Source organism: Dreissena polymorpha, chromosome 10 (assembly GCF_020536995.1).
Source record: "Dreissena polymorpha isolate Duluth1 chromosome 10, UMN_Dpol_1.0, whole genome shotgun sequence".
NCBI classification, from domain to species: domain Eukaryota; kingdom Metazoa; phylum Mollusca; class Bivalvia; order Myida; family Dreissenidae; genus Dreissena; species Dreissena polymorpha.
Window position 1 is genome coordinate 1,288,868 of NC_068364.1, and position 17,918 is coordinate 1,306,785.

The 17,918-nt window shown below is 37.5% G+C and overlaps 3 protein-coding genes across 3 annotated transcripts; all 3 read right to left on the reverse strand.

Annotated features, from left to right (window-relative positions):
- LOC127848715 (uncharacterized) lies at nucleotides 1-2,631 on the reverse strand. Its single transcript, XM_052381333.1, has 3 exons — nucleotides 2,437-2,631; nucleotides 1,750-1,864; nucleotides 1-1,147 (listed from the first exon to the last, which is right to left on the reverse strand). Exons 1-3 carry the CDS (start codon nucleotides 2,596-2,598, stop codon nucleotides 894-896), a joined length of 531 nt encoding a protein of 176 aa, XP_052237293.1. The 5' UTR covers nucleotides 2,599-2,631; the 3' UTR covers nucleotides 1-893.
- Nucleotides 2,632-2,867: 236 nt separating this feature from the next.
- Nucleotides 2,868-8,955, reverse strand: LOC127847903 (uncharacterized). Its single transcript, XM_052380133.1, has 5 exons — nucleotides 8,815-8,955; nucleotides 8,330-8,493; nucleotides 6,444-6,565; nucleotides 3,447-3,601; nucleotides 2,868-2,905 (listed from the first exon to the last, which is right to left on the reverse strand). The coding sequence occupies exons 1-5, from the start codon at nucleotides 8,930-8,932 to the stop codon at nucleotides 2,868-2,870; spliced, it is 597 nt and encodes a 198-aa protein (XP_052236093.1). The 5' UTR covers nucleotides 8,933-8,955.
- Nucleotides 8,956-11,096: 2,141 nt separating this feature from the next.
- On the reverse strand, nucleotides 11,097-13,864 carry LOC127847904 (uncharacterized). The gene is made up of 2 exons (XM_052380134.1): nucleotides 13,271-13,864; nucleotides 11,097-12,503 (listed from the first exon to the last, which is right to left on the reverse strand). The coding sequence occupies exons 1-2, from the start codon at nucleotides 13,823-13,825 to the stop codon at nucleotides 11,097-11,099; spliced, it is 1,962 nt and encodes a 653-aa protein (XP_052236094.1). The 5' UTR covers nucleotides 13,826-13,864.
- Nucleotides 13,865-17,918: the final 4,054 nt, after the last annotated feature.

Genomic DNA, 17,918 nt, shown 5'->3' on the forward strand with positions numbered 1-17,918 from the left:
TTATACATTTTTAGATAAGTAAAAAAAACATACAAATTGATGTTGTTTCACATGTAGATATACATATAAATACAAAGTTATGAATTGATGTTGTTTAACAGATGGTATACAAAACTTGCGACTTTATGGATAATTTCATCATTATTTGATCCCATTAATGAATAAAAATCAGATATTGAACATCCCCCATGGTACCAATTAAAAAGATATTGGGTACGGATGTCTCTGTGTTTAAAACAATAGAAAAATGCATGAAATTCACAATCAATAACACGTATATTATTGTTATCCAGACAAAAATAACATAGTCTATCATCAAATGGGATATTTGATTGTCTACCAATCTCAATATTTAATTTGTGATTAGAACATTTAAATTTAGAAAATGCAATTTTATGTTTATATAGTATGTTTTCTAAGGTAAGATATATTTCAGTATTTACCCGTAGCATTGTTTTGCTGAAATGTCCCATTTTTCTTGTAGACTTCCATGTATGCCATTAAAACAAAGATTGTTCCTACGTGACTGGTTTTCAATGCGGTCTAATTTTTGTTTCATAAAGTGCATTTCTCCCCGAAGATGTTCGTTATCTTGCCGTAATCGTTCATTATCGTGTTTTAAATTGTTGACAGAAGTAAATAGCTGATCAATCTTTGAGTTTATTCCTTCGATATTGTTTATTAAACGTCTGTCGTTATGCGTCCGAGCATTACTATGCGACGGACTGTCGCTATCAGACACTTTTTTGCTGTGTTGCTACGAGACGCTTCGTTACCTCGACACATTTTTGTTATGTGACGTCAGGTTGCTAGGGGATTTCACATTGCTATGGTGATATTTGACACTCTTCGATTGAACATGCCCTTACTCCTAACGTCACCTTATATACTATTTACGAGTTCAACGCCGATTTTCCATGAATTGCAACGGAAACTACCGAATTGGTTTTCGGGTCCATTCGAGAGTTTCCGTCCCTGAGCGTCTGCAATTTTTTTCTGTGGAGAAGAAGTTTGTAAAAACGGACCACGAGTACAGCAGTGGACGCGAGGAAGAAACTCGCATATACGACTACACAGACTGAGAGAAGCCAAATGCTGAGGCAGATTTCCGGGGTGGATGGAATGTCCTCTGTCACCACGAGTTCGCCTGAAAAGGCCCATTTATATAAATGTACAAAACGTAGTTATTGTGTAGATCTAACAATAGATTTAGTAATAACACTGTTAGTTGTATCAGTTTCTAGTTGTCTGTTTTTAAAATGATTTATCTTTAAAAAGAATTACGGACCTCAACATATCCCTAGGTAAAATACATTTTAACTGTTAGGCGTATATGTATCATAAATATTCGCATATGGATATGCGAACGATTTGATGTCCCTAAAGATTATGAAAAAAAAACATAAACTCATGTATCTTGGTCATTAGGTTATTCGACATGTTAAATTAACGCAAATGCTTCTTTCCCTGATTTATGAATTAAAACTTGTTCCGTTTGAACTGTTGAAAGTCATCACGCAGAAATACATTTGGAGGAGATGGAACGGTGATTTTGGTATTTACTTGAGGCATTTAAACGACCTTTTTTAGGCAGACTTTTAGAACTGGCACTGCCTTAGAATCCCAGTGTTTATAATCAAATGTGATATATAAAAAAGTCCAAAAAATTACCGCTCATCATTTTCACCAAAAAATTTTCTGCAAAAATATGTCCTAATACTATTTTATATAAACCTAACATTACAATACCATCAACGTACGCCCGCAGCATTGCTCCAAGAACCATGGATGGCGGGTCAGAACCGCTTTCTTGACGCTTTCGACGTTCATTGGTGTTAGTGATAGCGTTCCCGTCACACAAAGGCTGTACAAAATAAATGTTTGATTAATAAGTACTGATATTGTTCTGGTGATTATGATACTGACATAGCTTGCTGACACTGCTGATGCTTATAATAACAATCCTGCTTTTAACGATGATGATTAGTATACTGATACTATTGAGGATGAGAATGAGAATGAGGAGGAGGAGGAGGAAGAGGAGGAGGAAGATGAAGAAGAAGCAGAAGAAGATGATGATGATGGGGATGAGGATGAAGGTGAAAAAGAAGAAGAAGAAGATGATGATGAGGAGGAGGAGGATGTTAAGGATGAGGATGGTGATGATGATGATGATGATGATGATGATGATGATGATGATGATGATGATGATGATGATGATGATGATGATGATGATGATGAGGAGGAGGAGGAGGAGGAGGAGGAGGAGGAGGAGGAGGAGGAGGAGGAGGAGGAGGAGGAGGATGACGACGACGACGACGACGATGACGATGACGATGATGATGATGATGATGATGATGATGATAATGATGATGATGAACAAGATTAGGTGAATGATTAAGGTTTCGATCCAAATCATGATGATTACAGACTCACCTGCGCGCATTCGTACATGCAGACCTGAAGGACGCACGTAAAAATCACTTCAAAGGGGCCGCCGCTCATCGCGGTGGGCCGGAACATCCTGAACGTGTTGTTGATAGTTCCCGGTCCGATGCGCTCAAACTTTCCGAACAGCGTCGAGTCCAGGACACACATGTTCGAGTAGAGCGGGATGGAAGAGGTCCAGCATTCACGTGGCCGGATGTCGAAAATTCCTGCAGACGAGAGGTCAAAAGGTCAACATTTTAACGGCCAGTTAAGCTATCAGCCGTTGATTTATTGACCACGTTATTTATGTGACAATATAATTAACCCTTTCATATGTGTGTCACTTTTAAGCAATTTTGTTTGCAAAAATAAAATAAAAATGTTTTATATTAACATGTTTACAGTTAATTTTGTTCGGCGCGAAAGTAAATAGACTGTTACCTTAACTGCCCGTCAAAGGTTTGAGCAACTGGCCCTAGTTGTAACATGCGAGACATATTAAACCTTAACTTTTTTTTCGATTTTTTTTTCATGATTACTAACTTATGATAGACTCACCATCAACTTTTTGATAGCTGTTATTGTGAGCACTAATTCATTTCTATTTTCAAACATAGTCAAACTGCATATTCAGTAAATATGTTCGCTTAAAAGACCAGGGCGAATATTCAGTTCTTTCCACTATACAATGTACGTAAATTTTTGCTTGCCACTAGTTCCTTTTTTTTTCATTTCCTTTTCACATGATCTCTTTTTAAAACGGATAATTTCAAGCATTTTACACCTATCAACTGGACCCCTGATTAAACGCACAATAATGTTGCATTAACAATTGTAATGGAAATAAAAATTAAAACAATATGCATGTCTAAGATTCGTAAATAGCTTTTAACCACAAAAAAGCAAAATGCACAATATCGAATCACGGATGCATACATATTGATTAAACCTCATGTAACCTTATGCCCGTTAGATGCGATTTATTATTAATGGATTTCTATCGAATTCGGACCAACCTTTGTCATTATTGATGACGTGAATCAGGAGATTTAACTCCGTTCCTAGTTTGACGTCACTTCCGAAGGGCACGTGTTTTCCATCGGAGACGAACGACATGATCACCGCATCCGGTCTCTGCACGTGCATCGTCAGGTTGTCTTCTATACCCTCGCTACGAAATATACAACAACAACTGTATTATCTTTAATTATTCATATATTAAAGTTAAGCTAACTTCGACAACGTTTGCTGTTTGTCGTAATAGTGGAAGATTTATAGTTCCACATTTAAATTCTCGGAATAAGGAAATATTCTGTCAATATTTAGTGTCACAACTAAACAATTTTAACATTGCAAATGTTAACGTCTATATATACACCGTTTAATGTAAGCACTAGTTAGTTTAAACTGAAATGTCCTAACATTAACAAATCAATCATTACGTCGACATACGAACGAACTTCTGGTTCTTGTGATAGCGGTGAGAAAAAGTTACAATTACAACATGGTATTTTCTCATTTCAAAATGATTTGTATACGACTTTCTTGGTCTTGATGACTATAAATGTATAGATCAATAGTATTAACACCATTGTATATCTAAACACAATTATACGATAAATTATTAATGTCCTAGGGTTAATGACCTTATCATAATTAGCAAAGAAATTAAACATTCATTATTCAAGGAACAAATTACGTTAAAGCGAGATTATAAGACATTTTATATGTGTTAAATTGCAATAAATGGATAAAATATGTTACAATAACACAAAATAGGCAAGAAAAATTATACATTGAAGACGAATTTCATAAAATGCAGCAAAGACCAATTAGCGCCTTGAGCGTATTGTGACGAAGAAATTTCGTACATATTTTCCTGCAATAACCGAAGCATTCGTCTTTTTAGTAAGTGTTCGTGTGTCGTATGAATAGATATCGTTGCAGGAATTTTAAATGAACCGTTTAACAAAATTTAGATTCACATCGTACATGCACGATTTACATGCTGGCGAATTCGACTGTACAGACATTTTCGATTTCAGTATTAAATATCGGGCTTATTTCGAAATTTTCGACACATGTGCTTATTAACTTTTATTTTAATGTATATTCATATATATGTTTAATAAGTTTTTTACACATTTTATATACATTAATAAATATTATTTAGCCCGTGTGTAATCATATGCGAACCCCATTGATCCTGCGCCCTGAATAATATATGTCCCGTATTCCAAACGAGCAAGTTTACGCCGTCCGACGCGTAATTCTGAAAACTAGGTTCTCATGAGAACCTAGGTTCTCATGAGAACCTATGGTTCCCAAATGAAAACCACGGATTTAGTATTAAAGACGCGTAATTCTGAAAACTAGGTTCTCATGAAAACCTAGGTTTTCATGAGAACAATGGTTCCCAAATGAAAACCACGGATATGGTAAGCAGTTCGATTCATAATCCCAATAAACTAGGGATTTCATGATAACCTAGGTTTTCATTCTGAGCACCTAGGTTCTCATGAGAAATCTAGTTTCTTGGGATTATTCGTCGAACCGCTTGCCATAAACCTAGGTTCTCATGAGAAATCTAGTTTCTTGGAATTATGCGTCGAACCGCTTGTCATAATTAACCTCCAGTTTTCTCCCATTGCTCGGTACACGCTGGCGGCATATGTGTAGAATGATAAGTAATAGACGTGAAACAGTGAATGTTACTCCCCAAGAACATTTTTTGAACAATTGTTCAGACAATGCTAATTAATATTCAACGAAACTTGGAGGAAAATTCTTGAGGAAGTAATTAGTAAAGTAATCGGTCGACATTGGTCTGAACACGTTAATAAAACAATAACTGTTTATGAAATACATCTTTAATTGTAAATATTATTTTGAGACTAAAAATTGAAACAAATTCAGGTCAACCGTTACATAATCAATGTTACAGCATTAAATGATTTTCAGATATTCAGTTCCCTTGTTCGGGCCTAAAACGACTGTACTGTACAGTTTTCTATTTAAAGTATGTCTGTGATATAGTAAGCAATCATTATGGTATAAATAGAAGTTTAATATCTATTGATAATGTGTAATAATTTCTAATTCAATCGTAAGATATCGACCCACACTACAAGAAAAACTTATGCACTAAAGACTTTGCAAACATATTTCAATATCTTGAGATATCTGCAAAAATAAAGTCCTTAACGGCGTGTTTTCATTCTGTCCAGCCTGTGTGTAATCATATGTGAATCCCATTGATCCTGCGCCCTGAATAATATGTGTCCCGTATTCCAAACGAACGAGCTAGTCCGACGCGTAATTCTGGACACCCAGGTTCTCAGGAGAACCTATGGTTCCCAAATGAAAACCACGGATTAAGTATTAAAGACGCGTAATTCTGAAAACTTAGGTTCTCATGAGAACCTAGGTTCTCATGAGAACCTATGGTTCCCAAATGAAAACCACGGATATGGCAAGTAGTTCGACGCATAATCCCAAAAAACTAAGTTTCTCATGAGAACCTAGGTTCTCATGAAAACCTGGGTTTTCAAATGAGTTCTTGGTTCTTGAAGCCACGTGCAATCTTCAAGCGAGAACCTAGGTTCTCATTCTGAGAACCTAGGTTCTCATGAGAAACCTAATTTCTTGGGATTGTGCGTCGAACCGCTTGCCATTACCTGTAGATATTAAACTGCGATCAAAATAACAAGGCGTCAAACATTTTAATTAATGTACAATTTAAGTCGTGAACGAAATCTCGGTTGATATCAAACACAATGTGATTTCTTGCAAGTAATAAAAATAGGAAATGGAAAACGGGCTGAATGCATGTGCAAAAAGTGTCTTCCCAGATTAACCTGTTTAGTCCGCACATGCTAATCTGGGACGACACTTTCCGCCTTAAATGGATTTTCACTAAAAACTCTCTTCCTTTAAACAAAATATGCCATATAAGCGGGAAGCACTAGTATCCAGCAACGATTTACCAGAGCTCGGCTCAAATCTTTCAGTACCCGAATTCAATGCTGAAAGCCTTAATGGAGTTGAAGTCCGTGCTGCAGACGAACCACTGGTCGACGTCATCAGCGCTCTGGTAGACCACGTGACGCTGAACGACAATGTTAAACTTCTCGTTCTGTTTTTGGGTTGATAAAAGAAATGTATTTTAACACTTTCTGACTCAGAAGAAAAGGAAAAATGGCTTAATGCAAACAGCGTAAAACCAGAACCGCCTGCGACTAACTAGACGGCTGTTCATGCTTCATGCTATATGATGCTCATCAGTATCTTTGGGATGGAGACGAAACCTTCAAAACATAAATGAGCCGTGCTCTGTTAAAGGGGGTTTCATGTATGTGCGTAAAGTGTCGTTCCCGATAAGCCTGTGCAGTCCGCACAGGCTAATCGATGACGACACTTTCCGGTTTAGAGGGAAAGTGTTGTCCCTGATTAGCCATTTTCAAAGAGCAATGCCCGTTAATGTATTTAGAAAGGTCTTTAAATTGTGAATTTCTAATTGACTATAAACAGACCAAAATTCGTGTCTGAGTGGTAAAGGGTTACAAGCAATCGTCATTGAAATAAGTTTCTTAAATAGTTCGCCCTAAATCACGAACTAATTAATATGCTCGGTATCGTGATTACTTGGACCACTATAACATACAAAATAACACTAAATAAATAGAGATTGTCAGAATAGCATCGAAGAATACCCTCGACACCGCTTTTCGAAATATGCTGATAAAGTTTCAGCAAGATTGAGTCACAAATGTGGCGTCTATAGTGGTCATACAGCTGTGTCAAGCGACCTAGTTTTTGATCCCAATTTACCCAGATTCGACACAGGCCTCGATATTGTAGAGATAAACATACTAGTTTGACGTGCGCACGCGATAGCTATGACGTGCGCACATGATACACATGACGTGCGCACGCGATAGCCATGACGTTTGCACGCGATAGCCATGACGTGCATACATGATAGCCATGACGTGCTCAAATGATAGCCATGACGTGCGCACGCGATATTGTCCACTGAACAAATTGGTGTGGTCTCAATTACACACCAACCAGATAGGTACCACATGCTTATGCTCTAGCTATCACGTGCGCACGCGATTTATATGACTTTCAAACGCGATAACTTTGACTTGGGCACGCGATAACTATGCCGTGCGCATACGATAACTATTCAATCAGACGCCATTACTTGTTTACAGATTTCTGTATGTTTTAGAAAAGAATTCATTAAATGTATTGGCTCTCAAAACTTAAATATTTGTAATTATGTAATTTTTATAAAAGGTTGAACATGGTTTGTATTCTCCTGAATGAGCATCTTTATGGCCTTAGTGAAGCCCGCTACCACCCGCCTGCTACCACCAGACATTTCAGGCGCAAGAGATTTACAAATAGACCCCACTTCTTGTTCTGGGAAAACTGGGCTTTATTCGTGTGCGTAAAGTATCATTCCAGATTAGCCTGTGTAGTCCACACAGGCTAATCAGAGACAACATTAGTATGGAATTTTTGTTAAAAAGGAAGTCTTTACATCGTGAAAATCCTTTACGGTGGTTAGTGGCGTTCATTATTAGCTTGTGCGCACTGCACATGCTTATCTGCGATGACACTTTTCGCGCGTGCATTAAGCCCCGTTTTCCTAGTGCGATACACAAATCAATTTTTTTCCATCTATGGATGAAAAATAAGTTGAATATAAATCATTTATTTTTTTCACAGCAAGGATTATCCATTAACAACAAAACTTATTTGTTTTGTAATTATTATAATTTCGACTGTTTTATTACAATAAAACATGTAAACTTTCTTGATGCTATAGCAATTTTCAAATTGTCATTCCCACATCCCTTTTAAGAATGGGTGTCGGCGCAAATTGTACCCATTGTATGTTGCAGTCCTCGAACGCACAATCGTACGTCATCTCCCCGTCCACTGTTGACTCGACGTTGTAGAAGGTGTCCGTCCGTATGTAAAGTAGGCCGCCTGTGGTCGTGTTCGAGATTCTCAAGGACGCAGTTTTGTGATTGCATGACGTCAGCGAAACTTCAGAGAGATATGACGTCATACTTATTATTTTTTGGACACAGCACAATATGTATATAATCACTATAGACATTAGATAACATGAAATTTTAAGATTTTATCTGGAAAATCATTATTTTAGAAAGTATTATTTATTCAAACATTCTCGATATATAATTGATTATACACGTATATGTAGCTACTTAAAAAAAATTCGCCAACACTCTTGTGATTTCGTGCTTTTTGAAACCATTGTTTAGTATGTTTTATGGTGCAATAGAAGTAAAAACAGATACATATTTTTAAATCACAAAACAATCAATATTTACCACAATTACTCACTTGAAGGTTGAATGTAACCTTGAAGTGACACAAAGTTGAACACAAAATAAAATATAACTGTTGAAATAAAAATTAAATTTCCACGAACGCGCACAGATGCTTCCATTTCTGCAAACATCCAATAGCATTCACAAGTTTGCACTAAAGTAATTTGGCACCAATGCTTAATACAAATGGGCATATCGGGGCGATGTTATAATTCAAACAAACTTGCTGCATTGGCGTAGCTAACTCGCAAGCGATTTAATAGGCCCGTCTTTGTTAATATTATCATGGTCAGAAAGTATAAGCCTCGTTCTGGGAAAACTAGGCTTAATGCATGTACGGAATATGCCGTCCTTGATTAGTCTGTGCGGACTAAAACGGCTAATCTTGAACGACACTTAACGCACATGCATTAAACCACGGTTACCAACTCAGAAGCAAAGCGAAAATGGCTATGTGCAAACAGCACAAAACCAGAACAGCCTGGGAGTAACTCTCAGTCTGCTCAGGTTTTATGCTGTTTTCTGTTCACCAGTATTTAAGGGTTGAGAATGAAGCCTTAAAAACTTGAATTTAGTAAGAAATGTCTTTAACTAATTAAACTTTCTAAGGGACTACACATGCTTCAAAATACGTATCTATGTGGTAAAGGGTTAAATCACAGTTTCACAGAGCGAGGCTCATATATTCTCGGAAGGGAAATTAAACTTTTCTTTATAGGAAATATATGTTCGGATCAGTATTCATACAACCCTTACGCTTAGGAAAACTTTGCTTTAGAAACACACTCTTACATAATTTAAGCTCATGAATTTTCATAACAACATATCAAAGTTTCGTTAAGAAGCATTCAACTAAATTCTACGGCAACCTTTATGTAGCAAGATATATATATGCATCGTTAGTAAGTATATCGTAAAACATCATGATAATTCTCGACTAGATCTACGCATTTACATTCAATTAAAGACGTTATTTATTTATTTTTCCACAGAACGTTATTGATTCATACATGCAATATTTTTTTTGCAAACAAAGAAAAAATACATCGTAATGGCAAAGGTTGTTAATGGTTTACGGGGATAATAAATTATGTTTAAGCGAAAAAAAACAGCTTCTTTACAAAATGATAAATTACGTTTACTTCAAATTAATTAAATGAATGATTTTCATTGCGTTTCAACAAAAAATATCAATTTGTTATTGATGTGTTTTCTTTCAAAATACATTTCATGTAACTTACGAAATAATAATACTCTGTACAAATACCCGAAACAAACCGGCGGAAAAACGAATACTATGATCTTTAAAAATGAATGTGCAAAGCACAACTACTTTATTAATAAGTTTAAAAAATAAAAATCAGATACAAATGACCAGCCGACAAAAAAGAAAGATTTCTTCAAATGCATTGATACTGGGGGTGGGGTGGAAGGTGTTGGGTTATTATTTGCACACCACTGTTTTTAATACGCGCTGTTCTTTGTTTCTCTCAAATACGTCTTGTTGAGCCAATCAAAGTGTAAAAGCGTTCACAATTGACGATACGTTTGAAATAATGATTTATAACAACACACAAAACTTGTTTGTATTTTTTAGAAAATTCATCGATACATTTTTTTCTCCGAACCTTCTTAATGTTTTTATTGGATGCACGCAGTGTGCGGTTGAACCACCCCCGATTTGATCTACGCCATGAACTAAGATTAACCGAATAACGGAATTTAATTGTCGCGTGGTGCTAAACGCATTACGCATGGGCCGTAAAATATTAAGAAAACACTTTGACGAAAAGAGAATTAATTAAATACATGATCTAGATCTAGACCATGACGTGAAGACATTACATGTCTTTGCACAATCACGTGTTCAAACTATGGCTTGCAGACATTGCAAGTGTTTACACAATCACGTTTTTATTTGTTCATTATGCGAATGCGATGTCGTTATTTATGCATATTAACCGGTATAGATTGCCCTGAGAAACGTTTATTACCACTGTAAAACAGCTATCGGCCACATACAGTATTTGACGGACATTACACAAAGATTCTGATATTGCAAAAAGAGGCCATGAAACCTATAGTCGTTTAAGACACAAATAATTTCTTTTTCAACTATTATCTTACTGTCTGTAGATATTAGCGCGAAACCATTGGTTTTCCTTGAATCACACTTATCACCTATAACTTATGTGATCGTTTTGTTTTGTTTTGTTTTGCATTGATCGAAAACGAAAATTCAGAACATTTTATTTAAAGAATAGACATGGGTATTATTAATACGGCTACGCGCTCCTACAGTTTCTCTTGCAGCGTGTACACCTTAATAGTGCACGAGTCTTCCGATGCCACGACCAGACGGGGAATCACGCTCTCATGACAACAGATCGCCAGCGGGCGCGTCAGCCCGTCCGTCTCATTGAGCACCTCCGACAGCTTCTTCCCTTCGCCCGTGAACTGGATGACGTTGTTGGACTCGCATCCGCTCACGAACAGGTTCCCCTTTCCGTCCATGCATAGCCCCAGCGGCGATACCAAGCCGGGATCATGGAAAATCGACAACAGACGACCCTCCGGGCTGATTGTAACGACGCCACGCTTCAAGTCGGCCACGTGAAATCTCGTGCCTTCGTCGTTAATGACGACGTCCTTGGGTTGGCCGAAGAACGGCTTCCCTTGGATGTCTTCCTCGAACACGCACACGAGAGCGCCGTGTAGAGAGTACACGCGCAGCTGCCCGTGTATCTCGCCCTCCCCTCCTCCGCATGTGATGAACAACTGGTTATTCTTACAAGCTATCCCTCGACAATATTCGTCGATTTTAAACTTCCTGTCCAGTTTCATCTTCGTGTTGTCCAGCGACACGAACTGTATGATCTTTTCGTCGCGGAGGGTGACGGCGATCATGTTTGGTTGCACCGAGCACAGGGCGTACGGCTCCCCGGGGGTGTCGCAATGGTTCCGGAGATTGTAATTTGTGTCGAGAATCTTCAACCTCTTATTTTTCCAATCGCTCACAATAGTGAAACCATTCGGAAGGTTCAACAAGTTGTTGAACACATAGTTCTCTTTTTCCGTATCACTCTTTTGGTCCAGGTCGCTTTTACCGAAAAATATCCCCGAATAAATACTGACCTCGTGTTCGAATTTACCAAGGGCGGTTAACTTTCTGAGCCATTCTAAGATGCCATTATCTACAGTAAATTTAACATCTTCCTGACCCAACCTTTCAGTTACCTTAATCAAAACCTGTTCACCTATTTCCAAACTTGCGCGACAGTCCCTCTTAATGTTAATTAACAGCTGCGCATCATTTTCAGCCTTTGTTTTCTTAATGCTATCTTCTAGGGATGCAATTGCGTTGTCACAACTCTTAATATCACCTTTGATAGCACCCATTTGTTTATCAAAATGAGTGGTTAGTTTATCGCGGGCGCTTTGTGCCAGTTTATCAAAAATCTCCATCACCTGTTTTTGGATTCCCTCTATAGTTACTAAAATATCGTCCTTTGCTTTAGTGAATCTATTTTTATCAGCCAATCGTCGAAGCTTGAGAAGGAAGATGTCTTTTTTCACGCGACTCAGTTCGTCGTTTGTCACTTTCTGTAACCCCGTTTTCAGCAGATCTGCTGCTATGGTGCTCACGTATTCTGGTTCCCCGCATCCCTTGTGAGACAGAGCAATGCATGCCGAACACGCCACCTGAAGGAAATGAAAACATGGGGTTTGCTGGAATGCTCGTATGATTAAACCAATAAGTTAAATTGAAAATAAAACGGGAGTTTCGGACTGACAGGCCTCTGATCCCAACTCATCAGAGCCTCGTTCTGTGAAAACTGGGCTTACTGGATGTGCGTAAAGTGCAGTCCGCACGGGTTCATCAGGGACGACACTTTCCGCTGTTATGGGGTTTTCCATCTAAATGCCGTCTCTTTGAAACGAAAATCAAGTCTTACCTTTTTTAGATGGAATACTTGTATGACAAAAAAAACAGCTTAAATTAATACTAAACAAGAAAGATATATTCTAGAATGGTAGGCTTTTGAGTCCAACTGGTTACCGGTACATTCTCGTTGCAGGACAACTGGGCTTAATGCATGTGCGTAAAGTGTCGTCCAAGACTAGCCTGGTTTGTTATTGACCAACAAATTAACACAATTATGCTTCTTATATTATTTGAATATAGAAGCATGCGATTTTCAGTACAGTGGTCGATGACCATATACTTAACCATACACAAGTCTTTACGATGATATTAAATGAAAGTAAAATACACAATTAATCGGTGCCAAAACTCTATAATTAAAAGGTTTTATGTTTGATCACCAATTATGCCAGTTATTGATAACTTCCCCATTCGAGACACAGTTAGGGTTATAATGAACGTAAAATATATTTCATGATCAATCCCTTTTAAAATATTGCTTGCAAGGTCGGGATTCAAATCCGATTATTAACGAAACAGTTACCTGATCATGTGACCGGCAGTACAAATCTAGAAGCTTGTTGGCGTGTGTGGCGCACGTCTCTGTCAGTTTGATGCGCTCCACTTTTACTACTTCCGCTTTCGGCGCCTCCTCGAGGCCTACCAATTTGTGCGTCTTGAGCACGAGGAACCGTCGGTGCTGGGCGCTACATCCGGAACACAGTTTCTCCTTGCAATCGGAGCAGTAACTCGAAGCGTCAACGTCCAGATGTTCACGAGCGCACGGAGCGCATGCGTGCAGCGGCTTTTTGGGACCTTCGATTTTCGGCGGCGTGTATTTAACTGCCATGCGTTGTAAGGAATGTTTTATTCCGTATCGACTGGAGTTCTTTGGCGGGCCCCTCCATCGTCTGCCGGCAGGTTTGTTCTCTTCTTCGTTTCCGGAACCGGTTCCCTCTGCGTCGGCGGATGCCGCCCCTTCGATGTCGGCAGATGGGCCATCGGGCATGGAAACAGCGCCGTGTCCATTCACGTACGTTTCCGAACTTCCGGTAGCGTTGGTAATTACAGATCCGGTACCAACTGATTTTGCATCCATTAAATCAAGTATTTTGAGGTGTCAACGCTACACACTACAAGGGTTGAATGGTATATCGCGCGTAAAGCGTGTTCATCGTTATCACTTTATCGCTTGCAAGCATATTCATAATTTAAATTTTGTTGAAGGATCTTTGACATAAATTTTATTTTGCCAAAATGTTTCTTAATCCTTGAAAAGTCATTATTGTATGCTAGGTTTAGAACAATTATTATAATTAAAAAATGTTTATCTATTCAATCGTGTAAATGCCCTTTAATCTTTTGTCGAGATATATTTATTCAAAAGTGAGTTTAGAAGATCCAAAATCATTCACTGGAACGTTGATTTCTTTTTACCGTGTACGGATCTAATGACAAACTATTAACGCGGGGAAATTGCAATGTATGTTACTCCTTTTGCACATGAATACAAGAACTATCTCTGGTACCATGCTTTTATGACTTTGCATAGTTTCTACTACGTATTGACACATATTGTAGTAAGTAGTTAATAAACAGTGTTAAACAGACGATATGTGCAGCTGGGGCATTTTTCGTTTATGATCAAATTGAATAGCGATGTTCGCACAAGGCTTCGGTTGGTTGTAATGTGTGTTGTTTCACTTCATGTTCCAAACGTTAATAAATGTTCATGCACGTATTATAGAACCTCTGGGAAAACGGTGCTTAATGTACGTGCGTAAATTTCCCGCTTTTATGGTGTTTTGAATTTAAAACAAATCTCTAAACGAAAATCCAATATACGCGGAAAGTGTTCTCCCTGATTTGCCTGTTCGGCCTGCACAGGCTAATATGGGACTTCACTTTACGCACATCAATTAAGCGCGGATATCCCAGAGCGAGTCTTATCTATGTCCAAGCATATGTTTAATCTGATTTCATGAATCTGATTTTATTTTTTAGTTTGTTTGTAAACGAATATAAACGGCGTTTATTGTGTTATTTAAAGAACGTTAATCGGTCATTTATAACGCTTTAACGCAAGCGAGCCAGATTATTGTAGATCTTGTTCATATTTGTCACAAAACAGCGAGAATTCTAATCCAATATTTAACATGATCCGATAAATATTTTGGAAACTAACATTTAGAACTACATAAGCCTTACTATGGAAAAACGGGGCGTAATCCATGTGTATAGTGTCGTTCGAGATTAGCAAGAGTTGTCCGCAAAGGCTTACCATGGCCAACACATGCATTAAGCCCTGTTTTGCCAGAGAAAGGTTCATATTTTGCTAAGGTGCAAACAGGATCGGGACCATTTTTACGCTGTGTATTGTGGAGGTAATTTATGCGATAATTTATTAATGTCATGTTATAAGAAATATGTGAATTAACGTGCAGCATTATGGAAGTTGACATGCGTCCAGAAGCATTATTGGATTAATAACTGTCGAAACGCAGTATTGGATAAATAACTTATGGCTATTATTCTTATACGTTACGTTAATATGCAATGTATTTTAAATGGTCAGCGGGTCTTAACTGCATTTGACCATTAACCGAAAGTGAAAGGCTAAACAAGTAGTCTGCTATGCACATGTAGTAGCAGTGTACAGGCGTGTAGGTATGTAAAGCAAAAGTTTACATGACACCCAGAGGTTCCTTCTCTAATATCATTTAGCTGTAGGATAAAGTAAGATGCGCTTCTGGTTCAAGCAAGGGGTACACAATAACAACAATATTTCACAGCTAATGCAAAACAGGTTTTATTTTCTTCAGTAGTGTGGATAACTAATTTCTAATTTGCTACATGATAATAATTATAATAATAATAGTTATATAATACACAGATCAATGTCAAAAAAGTTCTGTACAAACTAAAGTACATGTTGTATTTTGGTTTGATATGACAACATTACAAATAACAGTGACACACTGACACCAGCTCATTTGCATACACGAACTCAGCTCATTTGAATACTTACAGAGCAACGATGAATATACACACAAAATCAATTTGTAATCAAAAAGTAAGTCTTCAAAAACATGCATTAACTCAAAAACAAAAAAAGTCAAACAAAAAAGTCCATCCTAGAATGATTTTGTCAGATTCGCAGAGCACATTTTATTCCAACATACAACATCAAGAACTACAATAAATAGCACTTCCATGTGCATTTCCACAAAAACACAGTTCTGTGCTTTTGTTTCCAATCACTAACATGTTCATATGAGCCCTTAATCTGGGAAAACAGGGTTTAATGCATATGCGTCAAGTGTTGTCCCACATTAGTCTGTACGGTTTTCAAGTGTTGTCCCACATTAGTCTGTACGGTTTTCAAGTGTTGTCCCACATTAGTCAGTATGGTTTGCTCAGGCTAATCAGGGACAACACTTTCAGCCTTAACTGGAGTTTTGCTAAGAAGATGCTTCCTTTAATCGAAAAATACCATAAAAGTTTAAAGTGTTGTCCCTGATAAGCTAGTGCATACTGCGCAGGCTAATCAGGGAAATACTTTAGAAACATAAATTATGCCCAGTTTTCAGAGAAAGAGGCTTGTATATGGGCCGTTTTCTGCGAAAAGGGGTTAAATGAATGTGCGTAGTGTTGTCTCAGATTAGCCTGTGCAGTCCGCACAGGCTAATCAGGGACGACACTTTCCGCTTTTATGATATTTTTCGTTTCAAGAAAGTCTCTTCTTAGCAAAAAACTAGTTAAGGCGGAAAGTGTTGCCTCTGATTAGCCTGTGTGGACTGCACAGGCTAATCTGGGACGACACTTTATGCACATTCATTAAACCCCCTTTTCACAGAGAGAGGCTCATATTGTTCTGTTTCATTTTGTACACTATCGTCTAGCCTACCTACCATGACTACCTATCGTCTAGCCTACCTACCATGACTACCTATCTAGAATTATGTACACATGAAAGATAAGCAAAATACTGGCTCTATAAGACTAACAACTGGTAACCTTTCAGTTGGCAATACGAAGACGAGGTCTTGATTCTTAATTAAAACTAACATAAACAAATGAAAGAAAAGCTATACGCATAATGCAATTACATGTGATTTTGTGAAATTTTTAGGCATTGAAAACAGGGGTGGGATTGAGAATAAGTCCAAGTAGATTATATTTTTTGTATAATGAGTAATTTTCAATGACTTTTTCATTAATAGTGACCGCATTTGTTTATCTTATTGACCTTACGTTTGAACTGCCCATGGACACAGTTTCATTTTTTAAGGATTAAAAACAATCTTCTTCTGAAGTTAATGATACAATTAAACAAACAAGTGTCTATTTTACTTGTAATTAGTTAAAATTAATAATACCAGGTAAATAACAGGTAAACTGCATGTAATGCATTATTGAAAAGAACAGTTTATTCCAAGATTGATGTCTAACTCCAACTTACATAAAAGTGCGTTACCATCCTAAATATCTACTGTGTAAAACAAACACTGACTAGACAATGTTCAGCTTGATATGGTTTGAATGTACAAAAATGGCAAACAATTTTGCCATACCCGAACCCAGTAAATTTTTATCCTAAAACATCACGTGCTGATGCCTTAAGAGCATAAAAACCAGAACTTGCTAAATTTACATCAAGAATCAAAGGATAAGTTGGGCTACACTATGCCAGAAAATGGTTACAATATGCCAGAAAACAATGAAAGAAAGTCAATCTGCTCTGGTTGAGTTGTTACTAAGTTACTAATTTACCACAGGGCTTCAAAGAGTTCATTATTTCAACAGCATCATTTGTGTAAACCTTGCAACTACAAAATAAACAAGGACAACAGGATAACAAACTGATGGCATATTGTGTTCATTCTTAGACAAGGGACAAAATTGTCACAAAACCAGGTTTTCATTGTGAAAAAAAAATCTGATAAAGGGAGAAAACTCAAACTGAACTTTTGAAATGAACAAACAAAATTAACCCCCTTTGAAAGTTTGTTTAAAAAAAAAATCTATTTTTAGTCGTGGCGACCTTGACATTGGAGATATTGACGTGATTCTTTCGTGCGACACACCGTCCCATGATGGTGAACAAATGTGCCAAATGATTTTAAAATCTCACAATGAATGACATATTTATGGCCAGGACAAGCTCATTTATGGCCATTTTTGACCTTTGA